General features: G+C 46.8%; 1 protein-coding gene across 3 annotated transcripts; it reads left to right on the forward strand.

Moving 5' to 3' along the window:
* The first annotated feature begins 10,872 nt into the window (after positions 1-10,872).
* dhrs3b (dehydrogenase/reductase (SDR family) member 3b) lies at positions 10,873-27,574 on the forward strand. 3 transcript variants are annotated; one of them, XM_068017442.1, is made up of 6 exons: positions 10,873-11,573; positions 21,969-22,112; positions 22,710-22,829; positions 24,092-24,330; positions 25,398-25,523; positions 26,901-27,574. In XM_068017442.1, exons 1-6 carry the CDS (start codon positions 11,367-11,369, stop codon positions 26,983-26,985), a joined length of 921 nt encoding a protein of 306 aa, XP_067873543.1. In that variant the 5' UTR covers positions 10,873-11,366; the 3' UTR covers positions 26,986-27,574. The 3 variants fall into 3 exon arrangements, with proteins under 3 accessions (XP_067873543.1, XP_067873545.1, XP_067873544.1); XM_068017444.1 differs by lacking the exon at positions 10,873-11,573 and adding an exon at positions 12,953-13,030; XM_068017443.1 differs by lacking the exon at positions 10,873-11,573 and adding an exon at positions 13,780-15,205.
* Positions 27,575-27,820: the final 246 nt, after the last annotated feature.

Consider the following 27,820-nt stretch of genomic DNA (forward strand, 5'->3'; position numbering starts at 1 on the left):
CCCAACAGAGAGCCCCCCCAGCAGCATTGGCCGCCCCCGCTAAAACTACCCCCCCCCCCCCACTGCTCTCCAATTCCCAACCCCCTTGCCGGGGCCCAGCCGATAGTCCCCAGCGAGGCCTGAACCCCACTTACCTTCCTGAAGGGCGGCGTCCATCGTTCTCTTCTGGCTGGGTGCAGTCCCAGCAGTGGCCACAATTCCCAGTGGCACTGCTGGGACTGAGGAGCTTCCAGCCTGCAGATTAGCCAGCAGCTCTTGGAGGCGGGACTTCCTGCCTCAGAGGGGCAGAAGTCCCTACCAAGGCCAATTAAGGACCAGAGCCACATGTGTTGGGCTTTTGTGTGTGTGTCTGTGGTTTGTGTGTAATGCTTTTATGACTTCAATGAAAATAAAATTGGGGAGAGATGTACATCAGGCTGCTGACTCACTATCACCAGTTTTACACTATCACACAAAATTGAGATCTACCTGGTTCTACAAAACACTGGCCTTGAAATTTGGCCGCATGAGGCTGGTTTCTCGGGCACTAGCTGGCCTACTAAAGTTCCAATATGGTGGGCAGGAAGTGGATATTTTTCTGCATGGAGGTGCACATGACGCCATATTGGATACAGTGGTAGCGGTGGCATTAGGAGCGCATTTTGGGTTCATTTAAATAGGGGAATAATTAATTCAAATTTGGATCCTACACTTCTTACAGAACCCACTTTCCGTTTTCAATTGTCCACGTGCTTCACTTGCCATGTGTTGAACTCACTCAGCTCAATGTGGCGCTAACCGGCTGGAAGGACCCCTCACCGGCCCTATTTAATGGAATCACACTGTACTTATAAGAAAGGCTGCGTTCGCTGACAATGCAACCACTAGGTGGCGCAGCACTAGCACGTGCACAAATGTAGCCTCTTCCACTGAAACGTCACCGTCTGCGATGTTCAGGCAGCTGCTACAGAAAAACAACTTCAAAAATCCCCTCAAAGGTTGCCATCACCACCTCCATCCCACCCCCAACAGTCCCCTGCTCCATTGCTTCATTTGTATCATTTCTTGGATGTGTCCTCCTCAACTGTTTTGATTTTTATTGACAAAGACAGAGCTCTGGTTTGATACTGCTCCTCGCTTCCCCCACCCCTCACACCCCTCACACTCCGGCCGATCGAACTGTCCCAGATTAATGTCATCACATTGAAACGGTCCTTCACTGAGAGTCATAGCGGACGGTGTGAGCTGAAAGATTGCAGAGAGTTCAACAGGGGAAAGAGCCTTAAATTTGGAACATTGTCCACCTCACTCTCTGTTTCCTGGAGTCTAGGAATAATAATGTGCCTGCTTCTGATACAATATCAGTGAGAGATGAGGCCGTCTGTCTCCCAGGGGGGATCTTTCAAGATAAAATGAGACTTCCAGGTCAGCCTGCAACTGATGATGCGGATCTCTCTCTGTCTCAGGTTCCCCCACCACCCGCTCTCTGACCACTCTGTCTTTCTCAGCCTTGAATGACCCAGCCTCCACTGCTCTCTGGGGGGGAGAATTCCAAAGATTCACAACCCTCTGAGTCAAGAAATTCCACCTCATCCCCATCTTAAATGGGTGAGCCTTTATTCTGAAACTATGCCCCCTAGATCCCCCCACAAGGGGATTACAGTTTAGTTGCTGGTTTATCATTTCAGACAGCTGGTTAATGTCTGGACATTTCTTGATGTGTTTTATCACTCTGGAAAGTTCGTTTTGCACAGAGGAAGATTTTGTGGGTGCTGCACTGTTTCTGCTGCCTCAGAAACACCCTGGCTGCAGTCATGAGCGGGTCTCATAGAGTAACCTTCAGGGCTGGAGGATGAGGAGAAGCAGCGAGGAAGATACCACAGGGCAGAGCCAGCTGCGAGAAGAGGGAGGAGAAAGCGGGCAGTGCCCAGGAGGTCATACCCACAGCTCGTTTCAGGGAGCACCTCTTCCACATTAACATGACTCGGTCGCAATCTTACAGGTGCCTTTGCTTCACCGGCACCGAGCGATGTCACCTGCTGCAGCCACAACCTGAGCCTCAAACCAGGGCACGGACAACACTGTCTGTGGCTGTTAAAGTCACCGTTGCCACAGGTTCCTTTCAGGCTGCAGCTGGTGATATCCCAGTTTGCAGAGCACCAAGTCTCTCTACACTAGAAACACCTACATCTCCTTCACGATGGACAGAGCGCGGATGAGAGGGCACTCGGCTTCCGCTGGATGGCAGGCTTCCCCAAGGTGCCATAGACTGCACTCATTGCCTTGCACGCTCCCCATCACCAGCCTGGCCTCTTTACCAATCAAAAAGGATTCCCCTCCCTTAATGTTTGTGACCACAGGCACTGTTTCATGTAGTTCTGTGCCCACTATCCTGGCAGCAGTCATGACTCCTCCGTCATGTGCCAGTCCTCTGCCCTGACTTTATTCCAACCAGGCTGCCAAGTTAAAGGCTGGCGATTGGACAACAGGGTCTGTCTCTTCGGACATGGCTCAGGACTGCTGTCAGGAACCCATGTGCTAAATGCAGGGCAGGCCGACGATGAGAACGACGCTGAGCTTGGACAGGTCAACAGAACTGAGAGTCAAATACCTCTCAGAACCAGTCAAGGGGGAGGGTTGTGAAGTGTGCCACTGAGCAATGCTGTGCTTATGCTCGAATCTCAGTCCTCCTTCCAAAAGCCCCTTATTATTCAGAGGCACAAAGAATTGCAGATCAATGAAGTAATCCTGCCATTGGAAAGCACATTGGTTAGGTCTCCACTCGCTTGTGCTCAGTAGGTAGCATTCTCACCTCTGAGTCAGAAGGTTCAACTCCACTCCAGGAACTTGAGCACAAAACCTAGGCTCACCTGCCAGTGCTGCACTATTGGAGGTGACATGATAAGCTAAGGACCCTGTCTGCCCCTCTCAGGTGGATGAGAGTCATGCTGCCAAGTGAAACATCATCAAACAAACCATCAACATGTTGGAGATAGGCTTCTGCAGCCTGACCTGCTCAAGAGGAACTTGAAGTTCATCCCTGAGCAGGAATCCAGGTTTGTGTTGGTCTGCTGCATGTACCTGGGCATTGGGAGGAGAGAGAGTGACCGTAACAGCCAGAGCTGTCAGAGAGCAGCTCATCAAGAAATACTTCACCGAACTCAACCCTCCCATCCCCAATACACCAACAGTCCCATTACCTTCCTTACATCAGAGTTACAGGTTTTATCCTTGCTTCTTCAACATCAAATCCAGAATTTGAAAAAAACACATTGATAATCAACTCAGTTATATCAGTTAAGAGAAATAATGAAGCCTCACCCTTCTACCAGCCCCTTAGTGCCTGGCCTGTGTGCTCCATTTCCTATCCTGCACCTCCTATGAGGTGTTTCCCCAGTGGCTGCAGCACAAGAGGACCCTTCAGGTGGTTGAGCTCGAGCAACTCTGGGCCTAGCTGCAGACTGCGCCATCTCGGCCTCGGCTGGCTATATGGCATCAGTAAGAGCATTGGTGGGGGTGGGAACAGGCATGGAGCCAGGGTCAACGCCCTGAGACAGTGCCTCAGTACTCCAAGGGCTCTGTGCAGGACAGCTGTGATGCTTTGGAGGGCTCTCAGTTTCCTTTTTTGTGTGTGCAAGGGTCCCGCTGATGCAGAAACGCCATTAGAATAATGCAAATTCCCTGGGAAAATCCGGCTTGTTATGTCTGTCCCAAACTCATTATTTAAAAGAACGTGCTAGCTCTCAGTTAAGTCTAAGCCACAGCCCATGTGTAAAAGCAGACAGTTGCTACGTTCTGTAATTATATAGCAGATGTTGCAAGGTTGCTGTACAGGTTGTGCTGAGATCAGTATCTCTTTTATCCACGAGGTGGAGATATAGGATCACTCAGGAACTTGACTGGCCAAGGATTCTCACACTGAACTCCTTTCCCCAAAGTGTGGAATGAAAACACCGGCATGGACTGGTGTTGGGCCGAATGGCCTCTTTCTGTGCTGTAAACACAATATAACGACTGCTGATCTTTCTCCCCTCTCTAACCCCGCGGCTCCGAGGCCATTTATGCTCCAAAGGAAGTTCCACAAGCTCACCACGGATTGGGAACGGACTGCTTCCTGGTTCCTGTGGCTCAGGGCCATGCGTGGGTGCTGCATAAACCCAGCGAGCGGAAGAGCGGGGAGCTGTGAAGAAGCCTTTCAAGGTGGGATGAGAATGAAAGCGGGTCCTGTAGCCAGAAACAGATTTGCGTTCAGTTTCCAAGGCGATGATTCACTTTGCCTGCTGCGCCCACACAGTGCAGGTGGACCTGTCGCTTTGTTGCACCTCTTCAATCCTCTTATTCATGACAGTACAAGAATTTTTGAATGAGTTTCCAAATTTTGGCTTCGTCACTGCGTGGAAAATAAATGCTAGTTATTACCTTTTCACCCCTAGGACTGTCAGTCACTTAATCCGGATCCATTGTCTGATGATTGGCCTTGGGAGGCGATATCTTCATCATTAGTAAATTCTGACAGTTAATGACTGCTCCAAGATAGAGTCAGTCTCTGAGCCAATGAGTCAATGTTCAGGAGGGGAAGGGAAAAACTAGGAAAAGGAAATTATTTCCACTGGCAGGGGGTGGCAGTAACCAGAGGATGAAGACTTTGAGATAATTGGCAAAAAAAATCCAGAGGGCAATTTATCTAACGCTACAAATCGTTGTGATCTGGAATGCACTGCCTGAGGGAGTATTGGAAGCAGATAAAACAGGAACTCTCAAAATGGAATTCTATGTGTACTTGAAAAATAAAAATTTACAGGGTCTGGGAAAGAGCAGGGGAATGAGACAAATTGGATAGGTCTTTCAAAAAGCTGGCACAGGCACCATGGGCCGAATGGCCTCCTGTGCTAAATGATTCCAGTTCAAAGACGATACTCTAGCTGGACTTTACTTTTAATAATCTGTTTGCTTTGCAGTTGCACCATACTGGCTGCAACACGGTTGCACAATCTGGATCGAGTGAAAGGTGAATGGACAGTGTGACTAATGCTGCCCAAAGTTCTTTCATAACAGGGCCTTGGTTTTAATCCAACCCCAGCGCATATGATGCCAATCTCTTCCTGCTGCTGGCTATAAAAGTTCTGCACATATTCCCTCAAACGTCCTCTCGTGGAAGTGGTGCCTGTTGTTGGGCTCTCACAGGGGCTGTGCTGTTCAGTACAAGAGACCATTCTAGGTATGTGAGCCGAGACAGAGAGTGTCAGCAGGTCACTCAAGTGCTGCAGCCGAGTGCAAGTTTCCAATGATCTAACCCAGGGATGTTGTGGCCAATAGTAGGCCCCACCTCTGCCCTCAGCCAAGACAGGGGATCGAGCCTGAGGCCTTCCTGGGCTCTGTGGCTCAATTGTGTACTGAGGGTGCGAAACCGACTTATGGCAATTCAGCAGCCCATTTTTACATCCAATGGTGTCAGTCTTGGCTCAGTAGGTAATACACTTGTTTCTGAGTCTGAAGGTTCTGTGTTCAAGTCCCATTCTGGGGATTTGAGCACGTAATCCCTGTTGATGGAATTTAATCCTGAGAAGTGTGAGCTGATGCATTTTGGGAGGACTAACAAGGCAAGGGAATATACAATGGCTGGTAGGACCCTAGGAAGTACAGAGGGTCAGAGGAATCTTGGTGTACTTGTCCATAGATCACTGAAGGCAGCAGCACAGGTAGATAAGGTGGTTCGGAAGGCATATGGGATACTTGCCTTTATCAGCCGAGGCACAGAATATCAGAGCAGGGAGGTTATGATGGAGCTGTATAAAACGCTAGTTAGGCCACAGCTGGAATACTGTGTACAGTTCTGGGCACCACACTATAGGAAGGATGTGATTGCACTGGAGAGGGTGCAGAGGAGATTCACCAGGATGTTGCCTGGGCTGAAGCATTTCAGCTATGAAGAGAGACTGAAAAGGCTGGGGTTGTTTTCCTTACAGCAGAGAAGGCTGAGGGGGGACCTGATTGAGGTGTACAAGATTATGAGGGGCATTGATAGGTTAGATAGGAAGAAACGTTTCCCCTTAGCGGAGGTGTCAATAACCAGGGGGCATAGATTTAAGGTAAGGGGCAGGAGGTTTAGAGGGGATCTGAGGAAAGAAATTTCACTCAGAGGGTGGTTGGAATCTGGAACGCACTGCCGGAAGGGGTGGTAGAGGCAGGAACCCTCACAACATTTAAGAAGTATTTAGATGAGCATACAAAGCTACGGGCCAAGTGCTGGAAAATGGGTTTAGAATAGTTAGGTGCTTGATGGCCGGCAGAGACATGATGGGCCGAAGGGCCTGTTTCTGTGCTGTCTAACTCTATGACTCTATGATAGTCCAGTCTGGTACTGAAGGAGTGCTGCACTGTCAAAGGTCTTTTGGATGAGATGTTAAACAGAGGCACTGACTGCATCTTAGGTGAATGTAAAAGATCCCATAGTACTATTTTGAAGAAGAGGAGGGGAGTTCTCCCCAGTTTCCTGGTCAATATTGATCTGTCAATCAGCACAAAAAATGATTTTCTGGTCATTATCTCCTTGTTTGTGGGAGCTTGCTGTGCGCAATTTGACTACCTCATTTCCTACATTACAAAGGTGCCACACTTCTAAAATACTTAATTGGCTGTAAAGCAATTTGGGATGACCTGAGGTCATAAAAGGCACTATATAAATACAGCCCTTTCTTCTTTCAATGTCTTCCTAGACTGAGCCTTTTGAGGAAAGATGAAAAATATGCGGGAAATACTTGGTACTCGGAGACTCATCAAGGCCATTGGCTCATTTGTTGGATAAAAATTGTTTAGACATATATGTAGATGAACTGTAGTAACCCCTACAGTGCTTATCACCATTCCCCTTTACCATTATAACTGCAATATAAACCTCTCCTGACATTAACTGCTGACAACATTTGGAACATGTGTGAACCACCTTGCACTAACACAGATGAACAGAATGTTAAACAAGAGTCCACCAGAGGGCAGCACAAGTCTAAAGCAAAATATTACAGATGCTGGAAATCTGAAACAAAATCCCTGGAGAAACTCAGCAGGTCGGACAGCACCTGTCGAGAGAAAACCTGTCTGGTTTCCTTGACGGATGCAGCCTGACCTGCCGAATGTCTCCAGTGGTCTGAAGCAGCCATATTGCAAGTGTTTCCCACCTCTTAGTCACTCTGTCCATTAACAGAGAGTAATATTGTGCCGGGTGTAAAACTGGCAATCCACCCAATCCCATTGGTTTCTCACCCAACGAGTTAGGTTAAAATTGCTCCCCTAACTGTCAGCAGCAGGACTGAGCCTGGTCCTTCTGCACGCTCCTTAGCAACGGTTACTGGACAGGACCCAAAATGGGAAACACGGCTAGCCGTGAAAGAGGGGAGCCACTGAATCCACAAGGCAGAAACACTGCGAGCTTCAAGCAATCATACTAAACCATAAGGGCTGATATTAAGGATGTGGCAGGTAGAGGTCAGGGGCCACCTGTGCTACTTAGAACTTCAGCGAGTCATTAAACTGCGGGACCGTCTGCCCTCTCAGCTGGATGTTGTTACTAACAGATAAGAAGGGGTCTAGGGGCTCCCTCTCAGCCTTTGCCTGGTTTAACAGTAACAGGGTTTAATTTTAAAACACCGTGTTTTTAGCTCCCCCTTAGTGAATCCTTGTTCAATGCTTTCTAATTGTAAGGCAAAGAAATCAGACAGGTTTTCTTAGATTTAAACAAGAAAGGTAAAAGTTTATTAATCTTAAACTCTAATCCAGTTAACGACTACAAATACGCTACATGACCACGCTAGCATGCATACACGATAAACACACACGCAGATAGAGACAGAAAAAGTAGAAGGAATAAAGGGGAAAAGTTTGAGGCAATATATGTTAGTGATTTACTGTCCTTTAAGTTCAATGTGGAGTCTTTGGTTGCCGATAAGTCCTGCTGCGCGTTGGGGCCCAGTTCACGCTTCAACTTGTTTCGATATCGGAGTCTTTTCTCTCTTGAGGTTTATGTGTCTTCCATGGGTCTGGGGGCTTGGGAGAAAGAGAGAGAGACAGCCAGGAGAGAGGCTTCCTTGTTCCAGCTTCAGTTGCAAAATGCCTTCTGTTCCTTTCTGTGTGGCCCAATTCAAAAAACTCCAGCTTGCCCAGCAGGTTAATCATGTGACTAGCTCCTTATTTGGAACAGTCTCTTCTGCAAGGTTTGTGGATTGTATTGCCTCAGCAGTCCCAGGAATGCACTTCCTTACACCTTCAATGTCTGGTGATCAAAATCCATTTGGGTTAATTGGAGCAGGGAATAGCCCTTTGTCTCCACAAGCAGCGTCTCCTGGTATGCCAAATGTCCTTCCAGCCCAGTGTTTGGTGATCTTCAAAAAAATTTCTTCACTCCAGCAACACTTCAAAATCAATGTTCATATGACAAAATTAATATGCCTCATTCTTGGCAGGTGGGGGTCTGCAAGACAAAGTAAAAGATCCCATGGTACTATTTCGAAGCAGAGCAGGGGAGTTCTCCCCAGTGTCCTGGACAATATTTACCCCTCAACCAACATCACTGAAACAGATTATCTGATCATTATCACATTGCTGTTTGTGGGAGCTTGCTGTGCACAAATTGGCTGCAGTGCTTCCTACGTTACAACAGTGACCACACTTCAAAAGTACTTCATTGGCTGTAAAGCACTTCGAGACATCCTGATGTTGTGAAAAGCGCTATGTAAATGCAAGTCTTTCATTTCTATACAATTGTACCAATTTATTTGTAGCTTCAAATCCTATAGTTGGGATGTTAAATCCACCACAGATTGAAAACTCATTTCCCTGATCACAACACATGACTCACACTGCAACGGTAATGAGTTTTATGTTGCAACATGTTAATGTGAAAGAACACACCCTGTACGTTGATTTTTTATGTTCCTTGCGGAACGCGCCAGTTTCTGACTTTGACCCACAATCTCGAACAAACATGTCTGATTCAGCATGAAGTGTTGAAATCATTTATAAAACGACACAAACTCTGCAGTGGTGTTGTGTACCATAGCCCCAGGGGGAGGGGGCGTGGCGGGATTCGTGCCCAGACACGATTACCAACATGTGCTGCCATGCTGTTGTGTGGAGAGGCCAGATGTTACTTGCTCATAGCGAAGGAAAACTGGGAAAGAGATGGTGACAAGGTGAGGTAGAGCAAGAAAGGGAAAAACTGCAAGAGAAAGAGCTGTAGAGGAGGCACATGCACATATACTCGGAAAGGGAGTCGAAGAGACAGACAGCACTGGGCCGATCTCGTGATCCCTCTTGTGGCTACTTTCAACAGAGCTTCAATCAAAACCTGCAAGCATCTTGCTGTCTCAGCCACATTAAGCAAGGTAATGAGAGGGTGGTGGTGGGGTATTGGGGATTAATAATCAGCATCAAGAGCACAGGCTCACTAGTGGGTGGAGGTTTTGGTTTTCCAAGCTAACCCAGCTGCTCTCAAATGCAACACGTGGAGGGCACAGTGTGGGGCAGGGGCCACGGGTGTAACTTTCTGCAGTATGAACACAGCCCACAGGCACACGCGAACAGAACCTCACGCTGCAGGTGGACATACGCTCCACGTGTGCTGCTCTGTGGAGATGTCAGAGGCCTGACGCTTCCTCATGCAAAGGAAAACTGGGAAAGAGGGGAGAGCAAGAGAGGGAAGCCTGCGAGAGAAAGAGCTGTACAGGAGGCACACGCGCATGTACACACAGAGAATCCGGAATGCCTGCATTACATTCTAACCATGAATAAGTCCGAAGGTGGGCACCTACCTTGGTACTGAGGGTCGTGCCACCTAAACTGTCAATGGCAGCATCCGGCAGGTTGGCAATCGTCAGAAAGCTAGTGTCTCGGGGCCTGACTGAGGTGTGTCATTGGGTAACATCCTTGTTTTCAAATCCTTCCATGGCCTCGCCCCTCCCTATCTCTATGACCTCCTCCAGCCCCACAAGCCTCCACGTTCTCTGTGCTCCTCCAGTCTGGCCTCTCGTGCATCCTCAATTTTAATCGCCCCACCATTGGCGGCTGTGCCTTCAGCTGCCTGGGCCCTAAGCTCTGCAATTCCCTCCCTATATCTCTGCCTCTTCACCTCTCCTCCCTTACGACATGCCGTAAAACTTACCTCTTTGACCAAGATGTTGGTCACCTGCCCTAATACCTCCTATGTGATTTGGTGTCAAATTTTCTTTATTAACATTCCCGTGTAGCGCTTTGGGATGTTTTGCCATGCTATAGGCCCTATATAAATGCAAATTGTTGATACAGAGATTATACAGCACCATAAAGAGGCACTGCCTCCACACGACAATATCTATTCTTTGTTCGCTGGATCCTCCTGTGCCACGACACGATTCACACCGAGACACGTCACTGTACCGCTCGTGTGTGACGTCACTGCGAAAAATATGCTGCGTGGTTATTCTGCTCTCCTGGGTGGTGTCTCTTTAATTAAAGACACAGGCGTCCCCTGATTGTAAAGTGCTGAAAGTGCCTTCCTTAATTTGTTTTAAGAAGAAAAAAAGTCGCCTTTTAAACAGGAGATGATTTGCCATCCAACGTGCAATCAAGGAGCGCTCCATTGGCTGTAAAGCTTTTCTTTTGGTGGGGGGGGGGGTGAAACGTCCTGAAAGGCGATATATAAATGCAAGTTTTTTTTGTCTCTTGCAGTCCTGATTGTTATACTTAATGTCAGTCGAGGATGCTTGCTGGGCAGGGGAAAACGGTGCAGATCCTGGTGCAGGGGGAGAAGTCAGAGGTGGATGCAGGCGAACAGTGTGTGTGTGTTGTCAGAGTTAGAGAAGGAAGGAGAGGGGGAGGGAGAGAGAGAGAGAGAGAGCCTGCAGTTCTGATGCAGAGACTGGCGTGTTGCTGCTGACTAGAGGGGGGGTGGTGTGTGGGTTGAGGGCTCGGCTTCACACAGTAGTACCGAGCGGATCAGCTCCCTCCCGACACTTAGACTCGTCAATCAGGATTAATGGACTGCTGTATAAAACCTCACCGCGCCTTTGCGAACACACACACAAACGTTTCCAGCTCTTTTATTTATATGTATGTGCTTTTCTTGTGTGTGTGTGTGTGTGTGTGTGTGTGTGGCTGACTGGTCTGCAACGATTAACCTCTGTGTGATCCCGGAGAACAGCAAAGAGAAGAAAGAAATAAAATATTGGAAGGACCATGTTTTTTTAAACCAAGTGAAATTGATTGAACAGGACGGGCTCAGCCAGTGAAATTGACACGCACTTTAAAGGGGCAAAAAAAAGTTTTTTTTATTGGGGGGGGTTGAACTTTTCTGCTGCAGGGAACCGGGTGCAGTTCCTCTTGTGTGTGTGTGTGTGTGTGTTTGTTTGTTGTTTAGGATGAGCCCGGAGATGGACTGGAGGAGTCTGACTTCGCTGCTGCTGTTCCCGGTACAAATGGCCTTTTACGTGGTGAAAGCTGCCGTCTTGCTGCTGCTGCCGGCCAGGCTGCGGGAACTGAGCCGGGAAACTGTCCTCATCACCGGGGGAGGCAGAGGCATCGGTCGCCACCTGGCCCGGGAGTTCGCCAAGCAAGGAGCGAGAAAGGTGAGTCTCTGAATGTAAGGTAGCCCTGGCCCATTTTTGTTACTCTGCAAATGCATTTGGGGATGAAGTAACCAGCAAGTGATGGGTTACAGAGTTAATATTAATATCAGAGTTACAATTGCAATGCTAGATCACGGTTAGGAGCAGGGCAGTTTGTACAAATGTGTTTGCATTCGCTCCGGAAGGATTTGCTTTTTGTTTTTGAATCTTTGAAATAAAGCTGCAATTGTTTCTGACAGTGAGGGTTAGGGGAAGCAGGATGACTGTGTGTGTGTCAAAGGGTGAGGAAACCTGGAGCAACGCTGAAGCCTGTTTGCCACAAGAATTTTCCACATTCTCTAGTGTTATCAACGTGGGATTGTTGCTGTGTTTGAGTTTAACTTTTAGTGACACTGTGTGTGTCTGTGTGCACGTTTAGCATTTGCTCCGAGCAGTTTACTGTTCCTAATACCAACCTGCTAATGGGCACATCATTCCTGGTTAGAGACATCTGGGCATGTTAAATTGCATAAAAAGTGCTGATTTCTCTTGTGTGTCGCCAGACCTGCTGTGTTTTTCCAGTATTTTCTGGTTTTATCTCAGTTCCAGTAGTTTGTGGTAAAACTGGCTATGGTTAATTCAACTTATGTAGGACACTTTTGACTGTGTAGTTATTTAAATAACCCGGTCTGATTCTTCTGCAATGGGCCGATCTAAGAGCTGCCTCTGGGCTCAGGGATTTGGGGAGAAGCAGCCAGGCTTTCCCCTGCCGCTGCTGGTTACTTCGACAGCCCTGTTGAAGGGAGAGTGTGGGTGAGACAGGATTAGATTTGCTTCTACAACCTCTCACTCCCCACCAGACCAGTGTAGCCTGTCAACACTTGCTGTCTACACTCACGTGGAGAATGGGAGCCTAGTCTAGCAGTGTCTGCAGGCGAAGAGGCAAGAAACCGCAACAGATCTGGTGCCGTGGGAGTTGCTTGGTAGGAACAGGAGGAGATCGTTCAGCCCCTCTGTAGCCTGTTCCACCATTCAGTTTGACCATGATTGATCTGTACCCCGCCTTGGTTCTGTACCCTTAATAGCCTTGCCTAACCAAAAAAATCTCAGTCTCAGTTTTGAAATTTTCAAGTGATCTAGCCTCGGCTTTTTGGGGGAGAGTTTTCAGATTTCCACTACCCTTTGATTGAAAAAGTGCCTCCTGCCATCAACCCTGAACAGCCTTGCTCAAATACAAAGGGTGCGCTCCCTCTTTGTTCAGGACTGCCCCCGCCAGAGAATATAGATTATTTCGAAGATGTCTTCAAACACACAATTGGCAGATCACTATCCAGTTATAGAATCAACGCCCCTCGTGATCATGAAACATAACTGCTTTTGTCAAACTGTGATTTTTAACAATATCATTGTTAGGCAGCAAGCAGAGATTGTGACATGAGCATTTCACGTGGCTTGGAGGCCCTAAAACGTTCCTTACTGTGAGTACCTGTCAGGAAAATGTCTCTGTTGTAATCAGCTAGTTATAAACCTATTGCTTGACAAAGTGCACCTTGGCCATCAGCCTGGACGCTCTCTGGTGCTGAGAGTGTCAAACTGCATGGCTTGTCATGGAGTATTACACTCAGACGAGGTACTGGAGGGTGCTTGGGGCCTTGGGCTCCCTCCCCATGATTCCAGCTGAGTAATAGAGGATTGAAAAGTGGAGCTTACTCTAATAATTAGCTCCCTTCAATCCACTGAGCAATGTCACCAACAAAATACTGACTTGGTTTCAATATTGAAACAAAAAGATGAAATTAATTGAAAGGTTTGCCTCGTTGACAGAGTAAGGAATATCCAGGAGGGATTTGCAGGCTGGCATCTAAACGAGGAGACTTGTGTCCATTTAATGAAACTCAGGATTTAAGTTGGGCTTTGCTTTCATTCAAGTAATGAATTACTTTTCTAAATTGTGTGGGACCTGGAGGTACGCAGTAGCTGATGTGCTTTTCAAAGTTGGTTTTGCAACTGCTGCAGTTGTGAAAGCTGGAACTACCATCTCACCTGCTTGGCTGCAACATGCCAACCTGATACCAGTTTGTTCTGCACCTTGTACTAACATTGTGCCAGGGCACGAGTCCCTGTGAACCAGCTCCTCCCTGGTAATGTGACCAAGGTTGGACAGTGAATGTTGGAAAGTTAATTGGGCAGAATTTGGATCTTCTCTGCCTCCTCATGCAAATAGTTTATTAACACTTACTCTTTAGCACAGAAAGACTGGACACTTGGACTGAGCATGTTCAGTACCTGTGGAGCCTGAATTCCAGCACAGGGGGCTTCCCACGCCTTCCCCAGCACAGGGAGAGCCCAGAAAGTGTTCCTTCCCTTCCCTCCCATGTCCCCAGCGGTAAAGTCAGTGGCAATGGGGAAAGCAAATGCGTGCTGATCCCACAAGCTGCCATGTTGTATCTACTATGGGTGGGTTTAGATGTCAATCCTGGCCTACCCCAGATGACAGTTTTGGTGTGTGGCTCAGTAACATAACCAGAGGGACCTGAACCATCACCAGACCGACTTTATCCAGATTTAGGTTACCAACGTCATTGAGGACATGCTGGGCTGTGCAGTAACCAATCTGCAATAGAACCTAGTGAGCGGGGCTCTGAATGGGCCTGGCCTTTACCGATACAGAGCCTGCCTGATACCAGCAACTTCGATTATACTCGTAGTGACTAATTTGTACATGGGCTGCCAATCTCTGGTGAGGCTACCAGCATCACTTGGTGAGTCAGTCGGTTAACGCAAAGCCCAGTGTGGTGCTGGGGTGTATACGGCAAGAAAGATCCCAAGTTCTGACACCGATTTCTTTTTCTTCTTTTTTTGTGCTGAGTCAGCGGATCTCACTTCGGGGCCCCAGAATTTGCCTCAGTGCCCCTGGACAGCAGAGCAGAGGGAAATCAGCCCGAGTTCCTGCTTGTGATTACTAATCCAGTGACTCTGGCTGGAAAGTGTGAATGTCGGGTGAGGACAGAACCGGCCTTGGCAGTTATGTGTTTCCTGGTCGAATAGCCTTCTGGTAGCCAACTACTTAGGCCTACCGGAAACCTCCATGAATCGCACCATGCAGAAGCTTGATTTGATGCAGAGCTGCAGAAGCTGGTCACCGTACTTATAATGACTTCATCCAGTCATTGAATTCAAGCCTTGTGGAGCAGTTTGCTTGTGTATAGGAGGTTGGGGCTGCGGTGTGAATCTGTATTGGGTGCTGGGAGGGAGCGGTTGTTTTGGTTGTGGGATAGTGAGATGTTTTGGTTTAAATTGATGCCCGGAGGAAGATAAACTGCTTGGAAGTGATGTGAAGTTTAAATGCTTGGGACTGGTCTTGGGAACCTCCAAACATTGGAACTCCTCTCCACAGCTATATTTTTTGAATCATTTTTCTTTATTCATGGGATGTGGGTGTCGCGGCTAGGCTAGCATTTGTTGCCCGTCTCTAATAGCCCTTGAGAAAGTGGTTTTGGAACTCTGTAGTCTGGTGAAAGTATTGCCACAGTCCTGTCAGAGAGGGAGTTCCAGGATTTTGACCTAGCGACGATGAAGGAACAGTGATACATTTCCAAGTCAGAATGATGATTGGAAGGGATTTACCTCGCTTTTCATTGAATTCTTTTATAGTAAGTGTAAACAATTATTACCATTTTGACTGCACTTTTCCTTAAGTATATATTGTCGGTGCCAGCTTTACTCCTCTCTGTCTGTCTCTTGATATTGATTCTGCCTGTCGTAGTAAAGCTGTGGGACCTCCTGCAAGTGTCTATTAATCATGTGTGGACCCGGGACAGTGAACCCTGGATTTTGCCATCAGGACAGCCTCATTAATTTTAACCGGGTTAACCCTGGCATTGAGATAACGCAGATTGGAAGATAGCGGCTGTTCAGCCATTGGAGGCATCACAGCTGAGTCTGAGCCTGACCCTTGACCCTGCACGCTCTCGTCCATTCAGGGTCAATCAGGAGTGGGAGTCATGGCAGTTTCTTTTTTTCTACTTTTTATTTGGGGGAAACTGAGGCCAGGAGTAGTTTCCCACCCGTTGTGCTGGCTGAGATCAGCAGCTACCTCAGCAAAGAACCTTGCTTTCCCTCTTTCTCTTTTCACCTAACCCCCCCAGCCCCCACCCCACACCCCACCAACCCCATTGGTACTTCAATAATGTAGAGAGTAAGGTTCTGGCGTTGGTGACAATTTGCATTTATGTAGTGCCTGCAATGTGGTAAAATGTCACCGTAGTGTTGTTAGCCCACATTACAAATATGATGATATCTGACCAAGAGCTTGGTGGAAAGTGGCAGGTCTTAAGGAGTGTCTTCGAGGAGGAGTGACGCAGAGATGTTTAGGGAGAGAATTCCAAAGTTCGGAGCCCTGGCAGCTGCAGATTCGCTATTGGCGGTGGGGTGATTAAAATCGGGGGATGCGCAAGTGGCCGGAATGAGCAAGGCACAGGCAGGCTACTGCTATTGTGCGTCCACTGCAGCTTCCGTTTGCAGCATGGAATTGGGAGGGTTAAAAACAGAAATCAGTTTGACATAGTCAACTGCATCGCAACTCAAATCCTGCCTTTTTACAATTCATTCATTCAAAGGAGCAGTCTTTCTCCTGAATTGATCTTTCCTTTAGCTCTGCCATCTTGCGTTCTCTCTCTCTTTCTCTCACTGCTTTTGTTTTACTCTCTCTTGCTCTTTCTAACTCTTCCAGTTTCTTTCTTTTTGCTTTCTTTCGTGCTTTATTCGCGCTATCTTTTAGCTCTCTCTCTCTTTTTACTCTTCCTGTCTCTCTCTGTTTTTGTTCTGTCTTTAAACGGCTTCTGGGTTTCTCTCGAGGAGGGGCGGGAGCACCTTGCAGTTTAGTCACAGCCTTGGGTTCAACAGCAGGTCAGCCGAGTGCTGATGATGTCATTAATCTTGTTTACCACTTAAAGAGGAAACGCACGCTCAAGAGGCAGGGGATAGAGTGGGTGGGCAGGGGGAGCAAATGCACGAGGGGAGGGGGCAAACTGGTTGCAGATGGTGGGGGGGGGGGGGGGGGGGTTGCAGTTCCACCTCATTCGGACCACTGTTGCGGACGCCCGTCAGTCCCTCCCTTAAAGACGCGAGCAGAAACCTTTATCGTAGGTTAAGCCAAATTTTTTATGATCAGTTAACAGAAGTGTAAGGCATTCTGTAAATAAACCTGATCGGAAGGAGGACAACAGGTTTTACAGTTTATTGGGACCGTCAGACCTTGGAATGCTGGGTTATTGAGCCAGAACGTCGAGCAAAGGCAGTCGATATTTTAATGTCGCTGTACATTGCTGAGGCATTTATTGCCTTTATTTTGTAATTGCATATATTTAAAGTGAAAGCCATGTACTCTGATAGATTAATTTTAGAATTCCAGTAAGTCTGGATGTTCCCAAATGGAATACCATTTCTTCTCAGGAATCCACAGATTCCCAGCCACCCTTTGACATCTCCCATTCCTTACGTGTGATCCTCATCAGTAGAAATTGAAAGGCTATTTGACTGTGTCGGACTTCGCCACTGAACTTGGTCTTGTTTAGACTTAGTGACTGCCCATGACTGACCCTGGGCTGGAATGGGATGGCTGGATTAGTGATCAGGAGTTGAGGGTGCTGGCTGATTCCCTTTCCTTAGCAGAATCCCGAGACCGATTGTAAATATTTCCCCTGTGGCCTTGACTGAGATCAGCTGATTGATACAGAACTATGAGTCAAAAGTACACTGAGCAGTAAATTTACCAAAAGTGTGTGTGTGTGTGGAGAGAGTGGGAGCTAAAGTGATCTAATCAGTCATTGGTATCTCCTTGTAAGGAAGTGCCCATCATTTTCACAACGATCATTTTTCTTTTGCTTCATTTTCCTCCCGTTTAAAACAAAATATGAAAATAGATCCTTCATATGTAATTATCAAACATTATTCTCAAATACTCATGTGTTTTTGTGACCATACCCAAGTTAAGCCCTGTGCCCAGTTCTAAGAATTCTTGAGCTCTTCCTGCACTGCATTCCTGCCAAATGTTCAAAGTCTATCCCCACATTCGGCACATCACCTCACAGTCCAAAAGCAATGATGTTGGCTTCCCCAGTGCTGGCCGTGTTACTCATTGTATTACAGGGAGGGGGAGATACAGAATGGTGCAGTCTAACACTGCACTGCGTTGGAGGTGACCTCTGATTGACCCTGGCTCATTGCTAACAGGCTTGACCATGGTGACTCCTATCTGAACCCTCCATCCCCCTCGCACAGATAACTGGCTCAAAGTCCTGCACTTGATAACAGTGAATCTCACTGAGGCTTTACCAGAAAGCTTTGCTCTCATGTTCTCTCTCTCTCTCTCCATTCTCTTGTGCTCCCGCTCGTAATCTCTCGTTCTTGCTCTTGTGTCATCTTGCCGGCTCCTAGTATTCTACTTTACAATGAATCTGTGAATAGAGCTTACTCTCTTATCCACAATTCGTCAGAAACGAAGCCCACTTCGTGTGCTGCATCAGGACTGGCTCGAGAAAAATGGGTTCAAAAATAAATTGGCATGCATGTAGAATTGTGCCATATCCACAAGTGGGCACAGACTGGCATCCAACTGCTCTGCTCCTGGGCACTGCTCCACCGGTGACTATGGGGAGAATTTTTACGTGTGGGTGAATATGTTCATTTAGAGACATCGGCTGTTACTTTGTCCAGGTCACCCCGCTAATTGCCTTGTGAAGCCTTCAGGGGTAGAATCGGCGACCATTCGCCGCTTAGCATCCCACGTGGGAATGGCCCCTTTGTAGGGCAATTAATTCTTCTGCCCTTTTAGTGACTGATATCTGAGAGCCATTGTGAACATTGGTGGATTGACTCTGGGGTTTAAGTGGACCTTCAATGAGAAAGATTCAGCGGCTGGATTTTCTTGAGCTGAGCATGTGGTGTTCGGGTGTGGAATCAGGGACATTCTGCCCAATCAAACTGGAATGTTTGCAAGTATTCCCGGGAACACCGTGCTCTGAAAACTCTAAACTCAGCCCAGTGTTCGCCATATCGGACACTGAAGCTTGAAAATGAGATTACAGGACGTCTCCTATCTTTGAAACCTCCTCCGAGACCTCTGCGTTCCTCCCAATTCCGACCCCTTGCGCATCCCCGAATTCCTTTATCCCACTGTTGGCAGCCAGGCCTTCAGCTGTGGGGGCCTTAAGGTCTGGAATTCCCTGTCTAAACCTCTCCCTTTAAGAAGCTCTTTAAAGCCTCTTTGACCAAGTTTTTTGGTTTCCTGCCCTAATGCTTCCTTCTGGGGTTGTGTCCGATTTTTAGAAATCTGATTATGCTGCTTTGAAGCCCCTTGGGATATTTTGCGATGTTAGTAAAGATGCTATATAAATGTAAGTTGTTTTAAATGCAATCAGATATCTTGCAAGCCTGTCGGGGCCCTTTCAATGATGCTTCACGTCTGAAGGCAAGAGAAGAACTTCAAACTGCACCACTTTCCCAGTGGGTAAACACACTGTCTGTTATGGTATTGAACAATGTGAATTAGGAGGCTCCCAGGTTCCATCACCGTCCATCGCATGATAGCTGAACTCAGCTCGGGTGATAGTGGGCTTGCTGTAAATGCTCTTTGTATCTGAACGACAGCAGGGGACAATCTACCAGAATGGTAGCAGGGATGCGGTACTCCGTTACATGGAGAAGCTGGGATTGTCCTGCTTTAGAGCAGAGAAGATTAAGTGGAGTTTTAACAGGTCAAAATGATGGAAGGGTTTTGACAGAGTAGGTAGGGCGAAACTGTTGCCACTGGCAGAAGAGTCAGTAACCAGACCAGATTTAGGATAATTGGCAAAAAAACATCCAGGGATGATTGAGAAGAATTTTTTTTCTTTACTCAGCCAGTTGTTACGATCTGGAATGAAATGCCTGAAAAAGAGGTGGAAGCAGATTCAGTAATAATTTTCAAAAGGGGAATTAGATAAGTACTTGAAAAGGAAAAAAAAAAATGCAGGGCCATGGGGAAAGAGGAAGGATTGGGACTAATTGGATAGCTCTTTCTTTCAAAGAGCTAGCACAGAAAAGAGGGCCTGAATGGGCCCTTTCTGTGCTCTGTGGTTCCTGGGCATGATCGGTATCTAATGATCCCTGTTGGAATCTCCGAGTACTGGCAAGGACTGGTTTGGGTTGCCTGTGATTCCCCTGTGGTTGAACAGCCTGCCAATGCTCACCGGGCTTGCACGTGCAGAGTAGTGAGATACTGAGGGGTGGTTATTACCTGAGAAACGGTGCCTCACAATGAGTTGGGTGTGGAGGGGAAAATTGGTGGGGGTAACGAGTTACTGTTGGAGGGTCTGCTCGGTTGCTCTCAGTGCTGTGCTAGGATTGTCTTTGCACTGAAAGTGGTCCCTTGTTTTGGCACGCAGCCAGCATCCCCTGAACCCAACACACTTTCAATTCAAAACTCACTGACCATAAAATTACTGAGGGCAGCTTTTCACTGAAGTGGAAAGTCCTGCAGGGATGGTCCGCCTGCCTGACTGCTCTTCCCAGCTTCCTGCTCCTTCCTTACCTCTGGGTGACCCCGGCAGATGATTGCCAAAAAGGCAGGTGAAAAAGTCGAACTAGCGGCAGGCCACCAAAAAAAAAAACGTTTCAGCAAAACCGTCAACAGATTGCGCCCCAGCTGCTGGTCCGTCCCCATAGTAACTCGTGGCAGCTCTTCAACTGCGAGGGGAGTTTTCAAGAGCTGTAGTGTCGTTGCGGGGAGAGGTGGGGGGATGGGTTGGCTCAGATGACGAGAATGAAACTCCCAACAGTGCTCTGGACATTATTTGGAATCTCAAACGTAAGCAGCAATTAGAGCCGTTCCCAGGATGTTGCATCTTGCAGTAAATATTCAAGTTTAATTATGCAATTAGGTTTTCAAAATACTTTTTTCCCTCCCCGCCCCCCCCCCCGCCCCCTCCCCAGACAGCAATTATTTCATGTCGCAAAACACACCTTCTGTGGGATTGTCTGGTGTGTTTTTGTTTAGATGTATTTTAAGGGGAAGCTGGATAAACAAAAACGCAAATATAAATTAGGATAAATAGGACTCGCTTAAATGGTTCAATAAGAGGATCTCAGTTATTTATCTAAAAAGCAGTTGAGCAGTGAAGGGGTTAACTGGTTGAGTCCTCCCCCTCCCCTCTCCCCCTCCCCTCTCCCCCTCCCTCTCTTCTTTCTCCACCCCACACCCCCCCCCCCTCAACACACATCCTTTTATAGGTCTACAAATCAATGAAAAGCATGCTGTCTCTTTGTGCTATTTTTCATTTTGTCTTTCTGCTAACTACACTGCATCACCTTGGCACTGGTTGGTGCGAGGGTGGCAGCAGTTGCATAACATGGCCTATTGCCCCTCGCATGAACCTTCCGGAACTTCAACTCACAGGTGCTTAGCGACCCTGTTCTCTTCCTCCGCACCCCCACCCCCCCCACACTCTGTGTGTTCCTGTGTGCACGACTGTTACAAATAACATCCCCTTTCAGATGACAGAATTTCTTCCTCTCTTAATCTTTGTATAAAACCTGTTAAATAACCACGAGGCTTGATCACCATTGACGATTTAAGGGGGTTTTGTCCTGTTTAGATGGCGCACACCTCGCTCAATCAGACTTGTAGACTGAGGCTATTCAGCCATCAGATTGTTGGTGTTGCCTTGAAAACAAATGTGACTGGTTAAGTGGACTAGAAGTCGGGTGTGAAACTGAGTCACATTCCCCAGAAAGGCGCTCTCTGTGCTGAGTTAATGGGTTCGCCGGGGCAGCAGCTTAGCTGTAATTGGCTTTTGAGGGGTGGGGGTAATGAGCCAGAGTTCCCACTCCCACCCCCTCACAATTGATGGCAGCAGCTGCTGAAGGGAAGTACACATGTAGGAGAAATGTGATGCTTCCCATAGCCGGGCAGCCCTCCATTATGACCCCCTGGACTCTCAAATAACGGTCACTCATTCGTAACACCTGGAGGTTTGTAATGTCCAGTGAACTTTACCCCAACAAGAATCAGCAGATCTTAAATTGTTTAAAGAAAATCTGATTATTTAAAAAATAAACTTTCATTCATCTCATTTGATGTTCATGGGATCTTGCTGTGTGCAGATTGGCTGCCATGTTTGCCAACATAATGAAGCTTTTTGGATGCGAGGGGCAATTTCCCCGATTCTACACTGCAAAGGGAAAATGGATGTCCAAAAACAAGCTGGAAATTGGCAGTCACAGGCAGTGATTCTTCCACCACATGCTTCCCTTAAATGCTGGATTGCTACACTCAAGAATTACTTTGGGATGTCCTGAGGATTTTTTGTGAATGCATAAAGTGGGAGAAATGGGAATACTGGGAACTCCTAATTGATCATTATCCTCTTATTGCAGATCATTGTCTGGGGTCGGACAGAGATGTGTCTGAAGGAGGCCTGTGAGGAGATTCGGAGCCTGGGAGTGGAGTGCCACTATTTTGTCTGTGATGTAGGCAACAAAGAGGAAGTTTACCAACAAGCCAAGGCTGTCCGGGAGAAAGTGAGTCTCTGCCATTAACACTCCAGCAATCTATGATCTGGGTACAAGTTGGTGACTGTTGTCTGGCTGTAAGTAAACTTGGACCTGGTACAGTTCTGATGGGAGATGTTAAACCAAGGCCCTGTCTATCTGTTCCAATGGATGCTTATGGATTCTGTGGCATTTTAAGAGCAGGGAGTTCTCCTGATGTCCTGTCCATCATTCAGCCCTCAAAAGCTGTCAAAAGTATTAACTCAAGACCAAATTGGACAAATATTTCAGTGAAATACATCTTCATTTACAAATGTTAGCAGAGTAGACTAGATCCTCCTCTGGTTGCTTTCAATAGCACTGAAAGTCTGATCATTCACTTCCGTGTTTGTGGGATCTTGCTGTGTGCAAAATAGCTGCCACACTTCCTTACAAAACCCTTTGAAGTAACTGATTTTGAGATGTGATCAGATGCTATATCAATGAAAGTAGTTCTTGATGCTCCTGGGGGAGGTGCCTGTCTTTGAGATTGTTAATCTTTGTCCGAGTGCGGGCTCAGGCTCTTGTTTTTTTTAAAAACCGGATGGAGGGATGAAATGTTTGTGACCGATCGCTTTGTTTGTGTAGGTAGGTGATGTCACCATCCTGGTGAACAATGCTGCCGTAGTCCACGGGAAGACTCTACTAGATAGCGATGATGATGCTCTCCTGAAGTCCCAGCACATCAACACACTCGGCCAGTTCTGGGTCAGTACAAGACCTTTCAGCATCTCCGAAATAACTCCAGGGTCCATCCTTATTGCAAACTTAGTTACCCTCTTGGTTTCCCATCTTCAGTCCCATTTATATTATTGCTTTATCACAAAAGCTTTTGGTTAATGAGGTGTGCAGTACAATCTGTTCACAAATCCCAATGGCACACTCCAGGATAAGCCACTCTCGACGTGTTTTGCATATCCACACAAAAGCCTTATGATTGCTGTTCCGATGCTGCGCTGAGGGAGTGCTGCATTGTCAGAGGTGAGACGTTAAACCCAATCCCACCACCATACTGCGCCTCCACCAACGCCACCACCCCCCCCACCACCAGTTGTGTCAGGTGCATGTTAAAATCCCACAGCAGTTTTAGAAGAATTGCAGGGAGTTTTTCCTCAGTGTCCAGGCCAATACTTCTCCCACAATCAACACTGCCAAGACCAGATTAACTGGTCACTCATCTTAATTGTTCATTGTGGGATCTTGATGTGTAGAAATGTGTTTGCTATGTTTGCCAAGAAGACAGGACACTTCAAAGTAATGTGTAAAGGAAGCATTTTGAGATGTTTGGAAAATCTCTGAAGGTGCTATGTAAATGCAAAGATTTCTTCAGCCTGTTTTTAAAAACTCACTGCTATAGTCCTGGGTTCTGCTGTCAGTGGTTAACCCTCCAGTTATAATGGAGATACTGGGAAATTTCAGCAGATAAGCCTGAACAGCAGCATCAACTCCCTCTTCTCTCACTCCTTACTCAAACCAAAGATATATTTTAATGTAATTTTATGGATTTTTTTTTAAACAAATGGTTGACATTATTCCCTCTAGAGTTGGTAATGCTGTCAGTCTTGTGGGAGCGCCTGTCTGGGCCTAAATTGAGGACATGTGAAATTCAATCTCTTTCTCTGGAGGATTGGCGATGATGCAGTCACTTAGAATGTGGATCTTTTCATTATGATATGGTTTGTGCCCAGTACAAGGGAACACAGAGGAGAGCGGACAGCGCCCCATCATTCGGATTTATGTTATGGTCTTGGCAGTGTTAGTTGGGGGGGAGAAATATTGGCCAGGACACTGGGGGAAATCTCCCTTTTTTTTTCCAATACTGCCTGGGGGTTAGCTAACACAAAACTGCAACCCAATTCAGAACTGGCATTACCACTTAAATTTGACACGTTCTTTCTGGAAACCAGGATAAAATAATTAAGCCTGAAAAGTTCTTTTTGCGTAATGCTAATTTTCTGTCCCTCACCCAGACTACAAAAGCCTTCCTGCCTCGGATGCTGGAACTGCAGCATGGACACATTGTGTGCATGAACTCTGTGCTGGCCCTGTCTGCCATCCCGGGCGCCATCGATTACTGCACCTCCAAATCCTCCTCGTTTGCGTTCATGGAGAGTCTGACACTGGGCCTCCTCGACTGCCCGGGGGTCAATGCCACCACAGTGCTTCCTTTCCATACTAGCACCGAGATGTTTCATGGCATGAAGACAAGGTCAGTACTGAGGATAGTCCATTTCGCTATGGAGCAGTGACTGCACCTGTTAGCGAAACACATCGGGATTGCCCGATATGATGGGGTGCTATGTAAACAAGTTTTTCCTTTTAAAAGTCTGTAGGTTGTCGGAAGTAAGGAGAGGTGGAGTAGGTGAAAGAGACAGACCAATGTCAACTGTGTATTTGGAGCTCAGCAGAAGGAGGGGAAAGCTCCGAGGAGCAGCCAGTCATATCTCAATAAAATAGATGCAAAAATAACTCTTCTGAGAGAATGATCACTAATCCGACGATGAGCTCTTTGTCCAGCACTATGGAGAGTTAATGTCTTTTATGCTGAAGAGAAACTTAGCAAAATCACCCATTAAAATGGTTTGCAAAAACCACTTGATTTTTTTTTAAAAAACATACTTTTGATGTATTTGGCATCTGCTGATGATTTCTGAGCCTAATTGTGTGATTGGACTACAGTGGCTGTAACTGCACCCGTTGATCGCTGAAGCAATACATAATGTGGATTTCCATTGCAGTGTTAATCCAGTCAGGACCCAGGAGATCAACACCAGGCCTGACACTGCCCTCTCTAACTATAGGGTGCTGAGTTCAATTGTAGTTGCCGTGGTTGCTGAGATTAGCTGATTGAACTTGGGAGACTGGGCTCAGAGAGTGGTAAGGGGTACACCGGGCAGTGCATATTGCCTGCTCAAAGCTGAAAGCAATTAGGTTTATTGGGTCTGTTTTTGGAGGCAAATGTGAAATAAATGGCATATCCCTTTTCAGCCCCTCAGAGCTCTGCCTCCTTAGTGCAGGTGTCCCGGTACAGATGCCAGTGCCTTCCCTGAATATTTAAGTGACCCCCCCCCAATCCTCAGGATTTGGGATAGGGTCAGTGTTAGGTCAAAGTGATGGGTGGAAGCCTCGCAGAATTTCTGTCATCCCAAAGGGTATCTGTAGACTTTCCGGCCTTCACTTTTGAAGAACTAATTACAGTGGAACTATTTTGCAGCCAAGTGTGGTGCTAGACAGAGATCTGATTCCTTGTGTGTGGATTTGTTTTTTCTGCTGTAGGTTTCCAAAGCTGTTCCCGCCCCTGAAGCCGGACACGGTTGCCCGCCGGACGGTAGAAGCAGTGCGGACTAACCAGGCCCTCCTCCTGCTACCCTGGACCATGCACTTACTTGTCATCATGAAAAGGTGAGTTGGTTCGAGGCCTTACCTCAAACACTCCCTTCCCAAACTGGAGAAATTTAGCTTTGAAGGGAGATGTCTGAAAGGGCTCCTCAGAGAAAGGTACAGGTAATAATAGTGTTTTAAGAACTTGGGCAAAAAGCATGGGGTATCAAGGTGGGGGAAGGGTACACGTTGTAACTGGCAAAAGGCAAATTTAGGACCAATCACACAGACCAATGTAGGAAATGGACTTCTGTGATTTGCAATCATTTATACAAAAATGTAGACGGGGCGTAGGGGCTGCAGGCCTGCTTGGGATGGGCCTCCCTTATTTAGATCTAACTAGTGTTTGTGGAGAAAGTAAAGGTAGTCTGAAGGCCTAAGGAGCTACAGTACCCTTTTATACAGTTCCATACCACCCTCTAGCAGCTACTATGGGTCTCTCATCACTGACCACCTGCAAAGGTCACAAGTGGAATGAGGTTGTGATGACATTTTCTGTCGAGCTCTGTGGGACTATCTTTAAACCAAAGCAGTTCAGCGTGTTTCAAAAGGAAATTCACTGCATACAAGGAATTGACAAACTTTAATTGGAGGGGGATGTAAGCCCCATTTAGGATGTTCTGTTCATGCTTAACGGTTTTAAGAGGTCAGTTGGTAAATTCACAAAGTTTGTAAACCAGTCGTGCCCAGTAAGGTTCCAAGCTCGATCCTGGTGCTTGCTGAGTTTAGATGGGGTGTTTAAGTGCTATTGGCTGATGGGATCAGGGGAAACCAGCAAGGGTAACTGCTATCCTGTGAACTGTACTGTAAAGCGGGTGTGAGACTGAACCTCCCAATCTAATGCCCAACATTGGCCAGGCTCCCTCATGCAGAAAGACCAGTTGTGTTGAATACTAGAGGGGAGAAAACAAGAGGAAGAAAGCCCCCCAAAAAATTGCTTCATTAAACCATTGATATTTGCCTTGGAGGTGAGAGATTGCAGGTCAAAGCCCCACTCCAGGATTTGAGGACATAATTGAGACTAACGCCAGTGATGCCACCTTTCCATTGCAATGGTCGAGTAAGGCTCCATCTGCTTAGGTGACATTACACGTCCTGTTGGAAGTTCTGGCATTCCTCCGTTAAATCAACACCAACAGAAAACATGCTAACTGGTCATTTATCTCCTGTACTGCTTTTGGGACCTTGCTATGGGCAAAGTTGCTGCTGCAGTTGCCTGCACAATGGCGAATGCACCTTGATTTAACTCTTGGGACAGGCCCGAGGGAGGTGATACTTCATGGTATCCAGTTTAATTACAGTTGTTAAAATACAGCAGCTGTTAGGGAAACATCATAATGAAAAGAACAGGAGTCTTTTTGACCTTTTTTTTTTTCTTCTCCCCCTTCCGGGTTGCAGTATCCTCCCACATACAGCTTTGGAAGAGATTTACAGGTTTACCGGAAGCTACGCGTGTATGGACAGCTTCAAAGGGCGAACATAAGAGGAGCACCGCACGCTCCATATCCCCTTCAATCACCCGAGCAAGCTGGAAAATGAACTTTTGAACAGAACGTGTGCGGCAAAGCAACTCTGTGGACATTTTCCCGTCAAGTCTTGCGGAATGTTAAGCGTCAGACCCTTGCTGTGACAATGCAGCCCCGAGTGCTCTCACAGCAACCTGAACTGTGTACAATCAAACTGGACGTTAATGGGTGGACCAAAAAAAAAAATCGAGGTGGCTTGTTTCTTGAGAGTTAAATGTCCTCATTCTAAATATAACTTTTGGAGTGCCGGAAATCGTTCACCGGGAATACTACATGGCTTCTACATTTTCTAAACGTGCTGATGGTATTCCGTGGGGATATACCAGATGTGTGTGTTTTTTTACACTGTGCAATGACTGTGTGTGCAGTTTCACTTGGCTCTTTTTTTGTTTAATGACAGGAATTCCAGAGAAAATTCATCACTTTTCCTTTTAAAATCATACTGTAAATTTTAATATTTAAACTGTAATTTGCCATCTGGCCTAAAAACCATTAACTGTTATTCCTCCTTCTTGGATTTAGTGAATGAATAAAATAAAGAACGAACTGTCTTGGGAATGTTTAAACAGCAATGACAAGCTGCACCCTAATAATAGGATTCATCGGGATAAGAGGAGGCCATTCAGCCCCTTGAACCTGTTCTGCCATTCAATGAGATTGTCGCTGAACTGCAATTGGGTGCACACGTGTTGTGGGTGTTTCCACCCTTGATATTTCTGCTGCTTCAAATAAGCTTGTTTCAGAGTGAATGGAATTCGACAGGATTAAACAGCTGTTTTTGTGCTCTGTTAC

This window comes from Heterodontus francisci, chromosome 37 (genome assembly GCF_036365525.1).
Source record: "Heterodontus francisci isolate sHetFra1 chromosome 37, sHetFra1.hap1, whole genome shotgun sequence".
NCBI lineage: Eukaryota > Metazoa > Chordata > Chondrichthyes > Heterodontiformes > Heterodontidae > Heterodontus > Heterodontus francisci.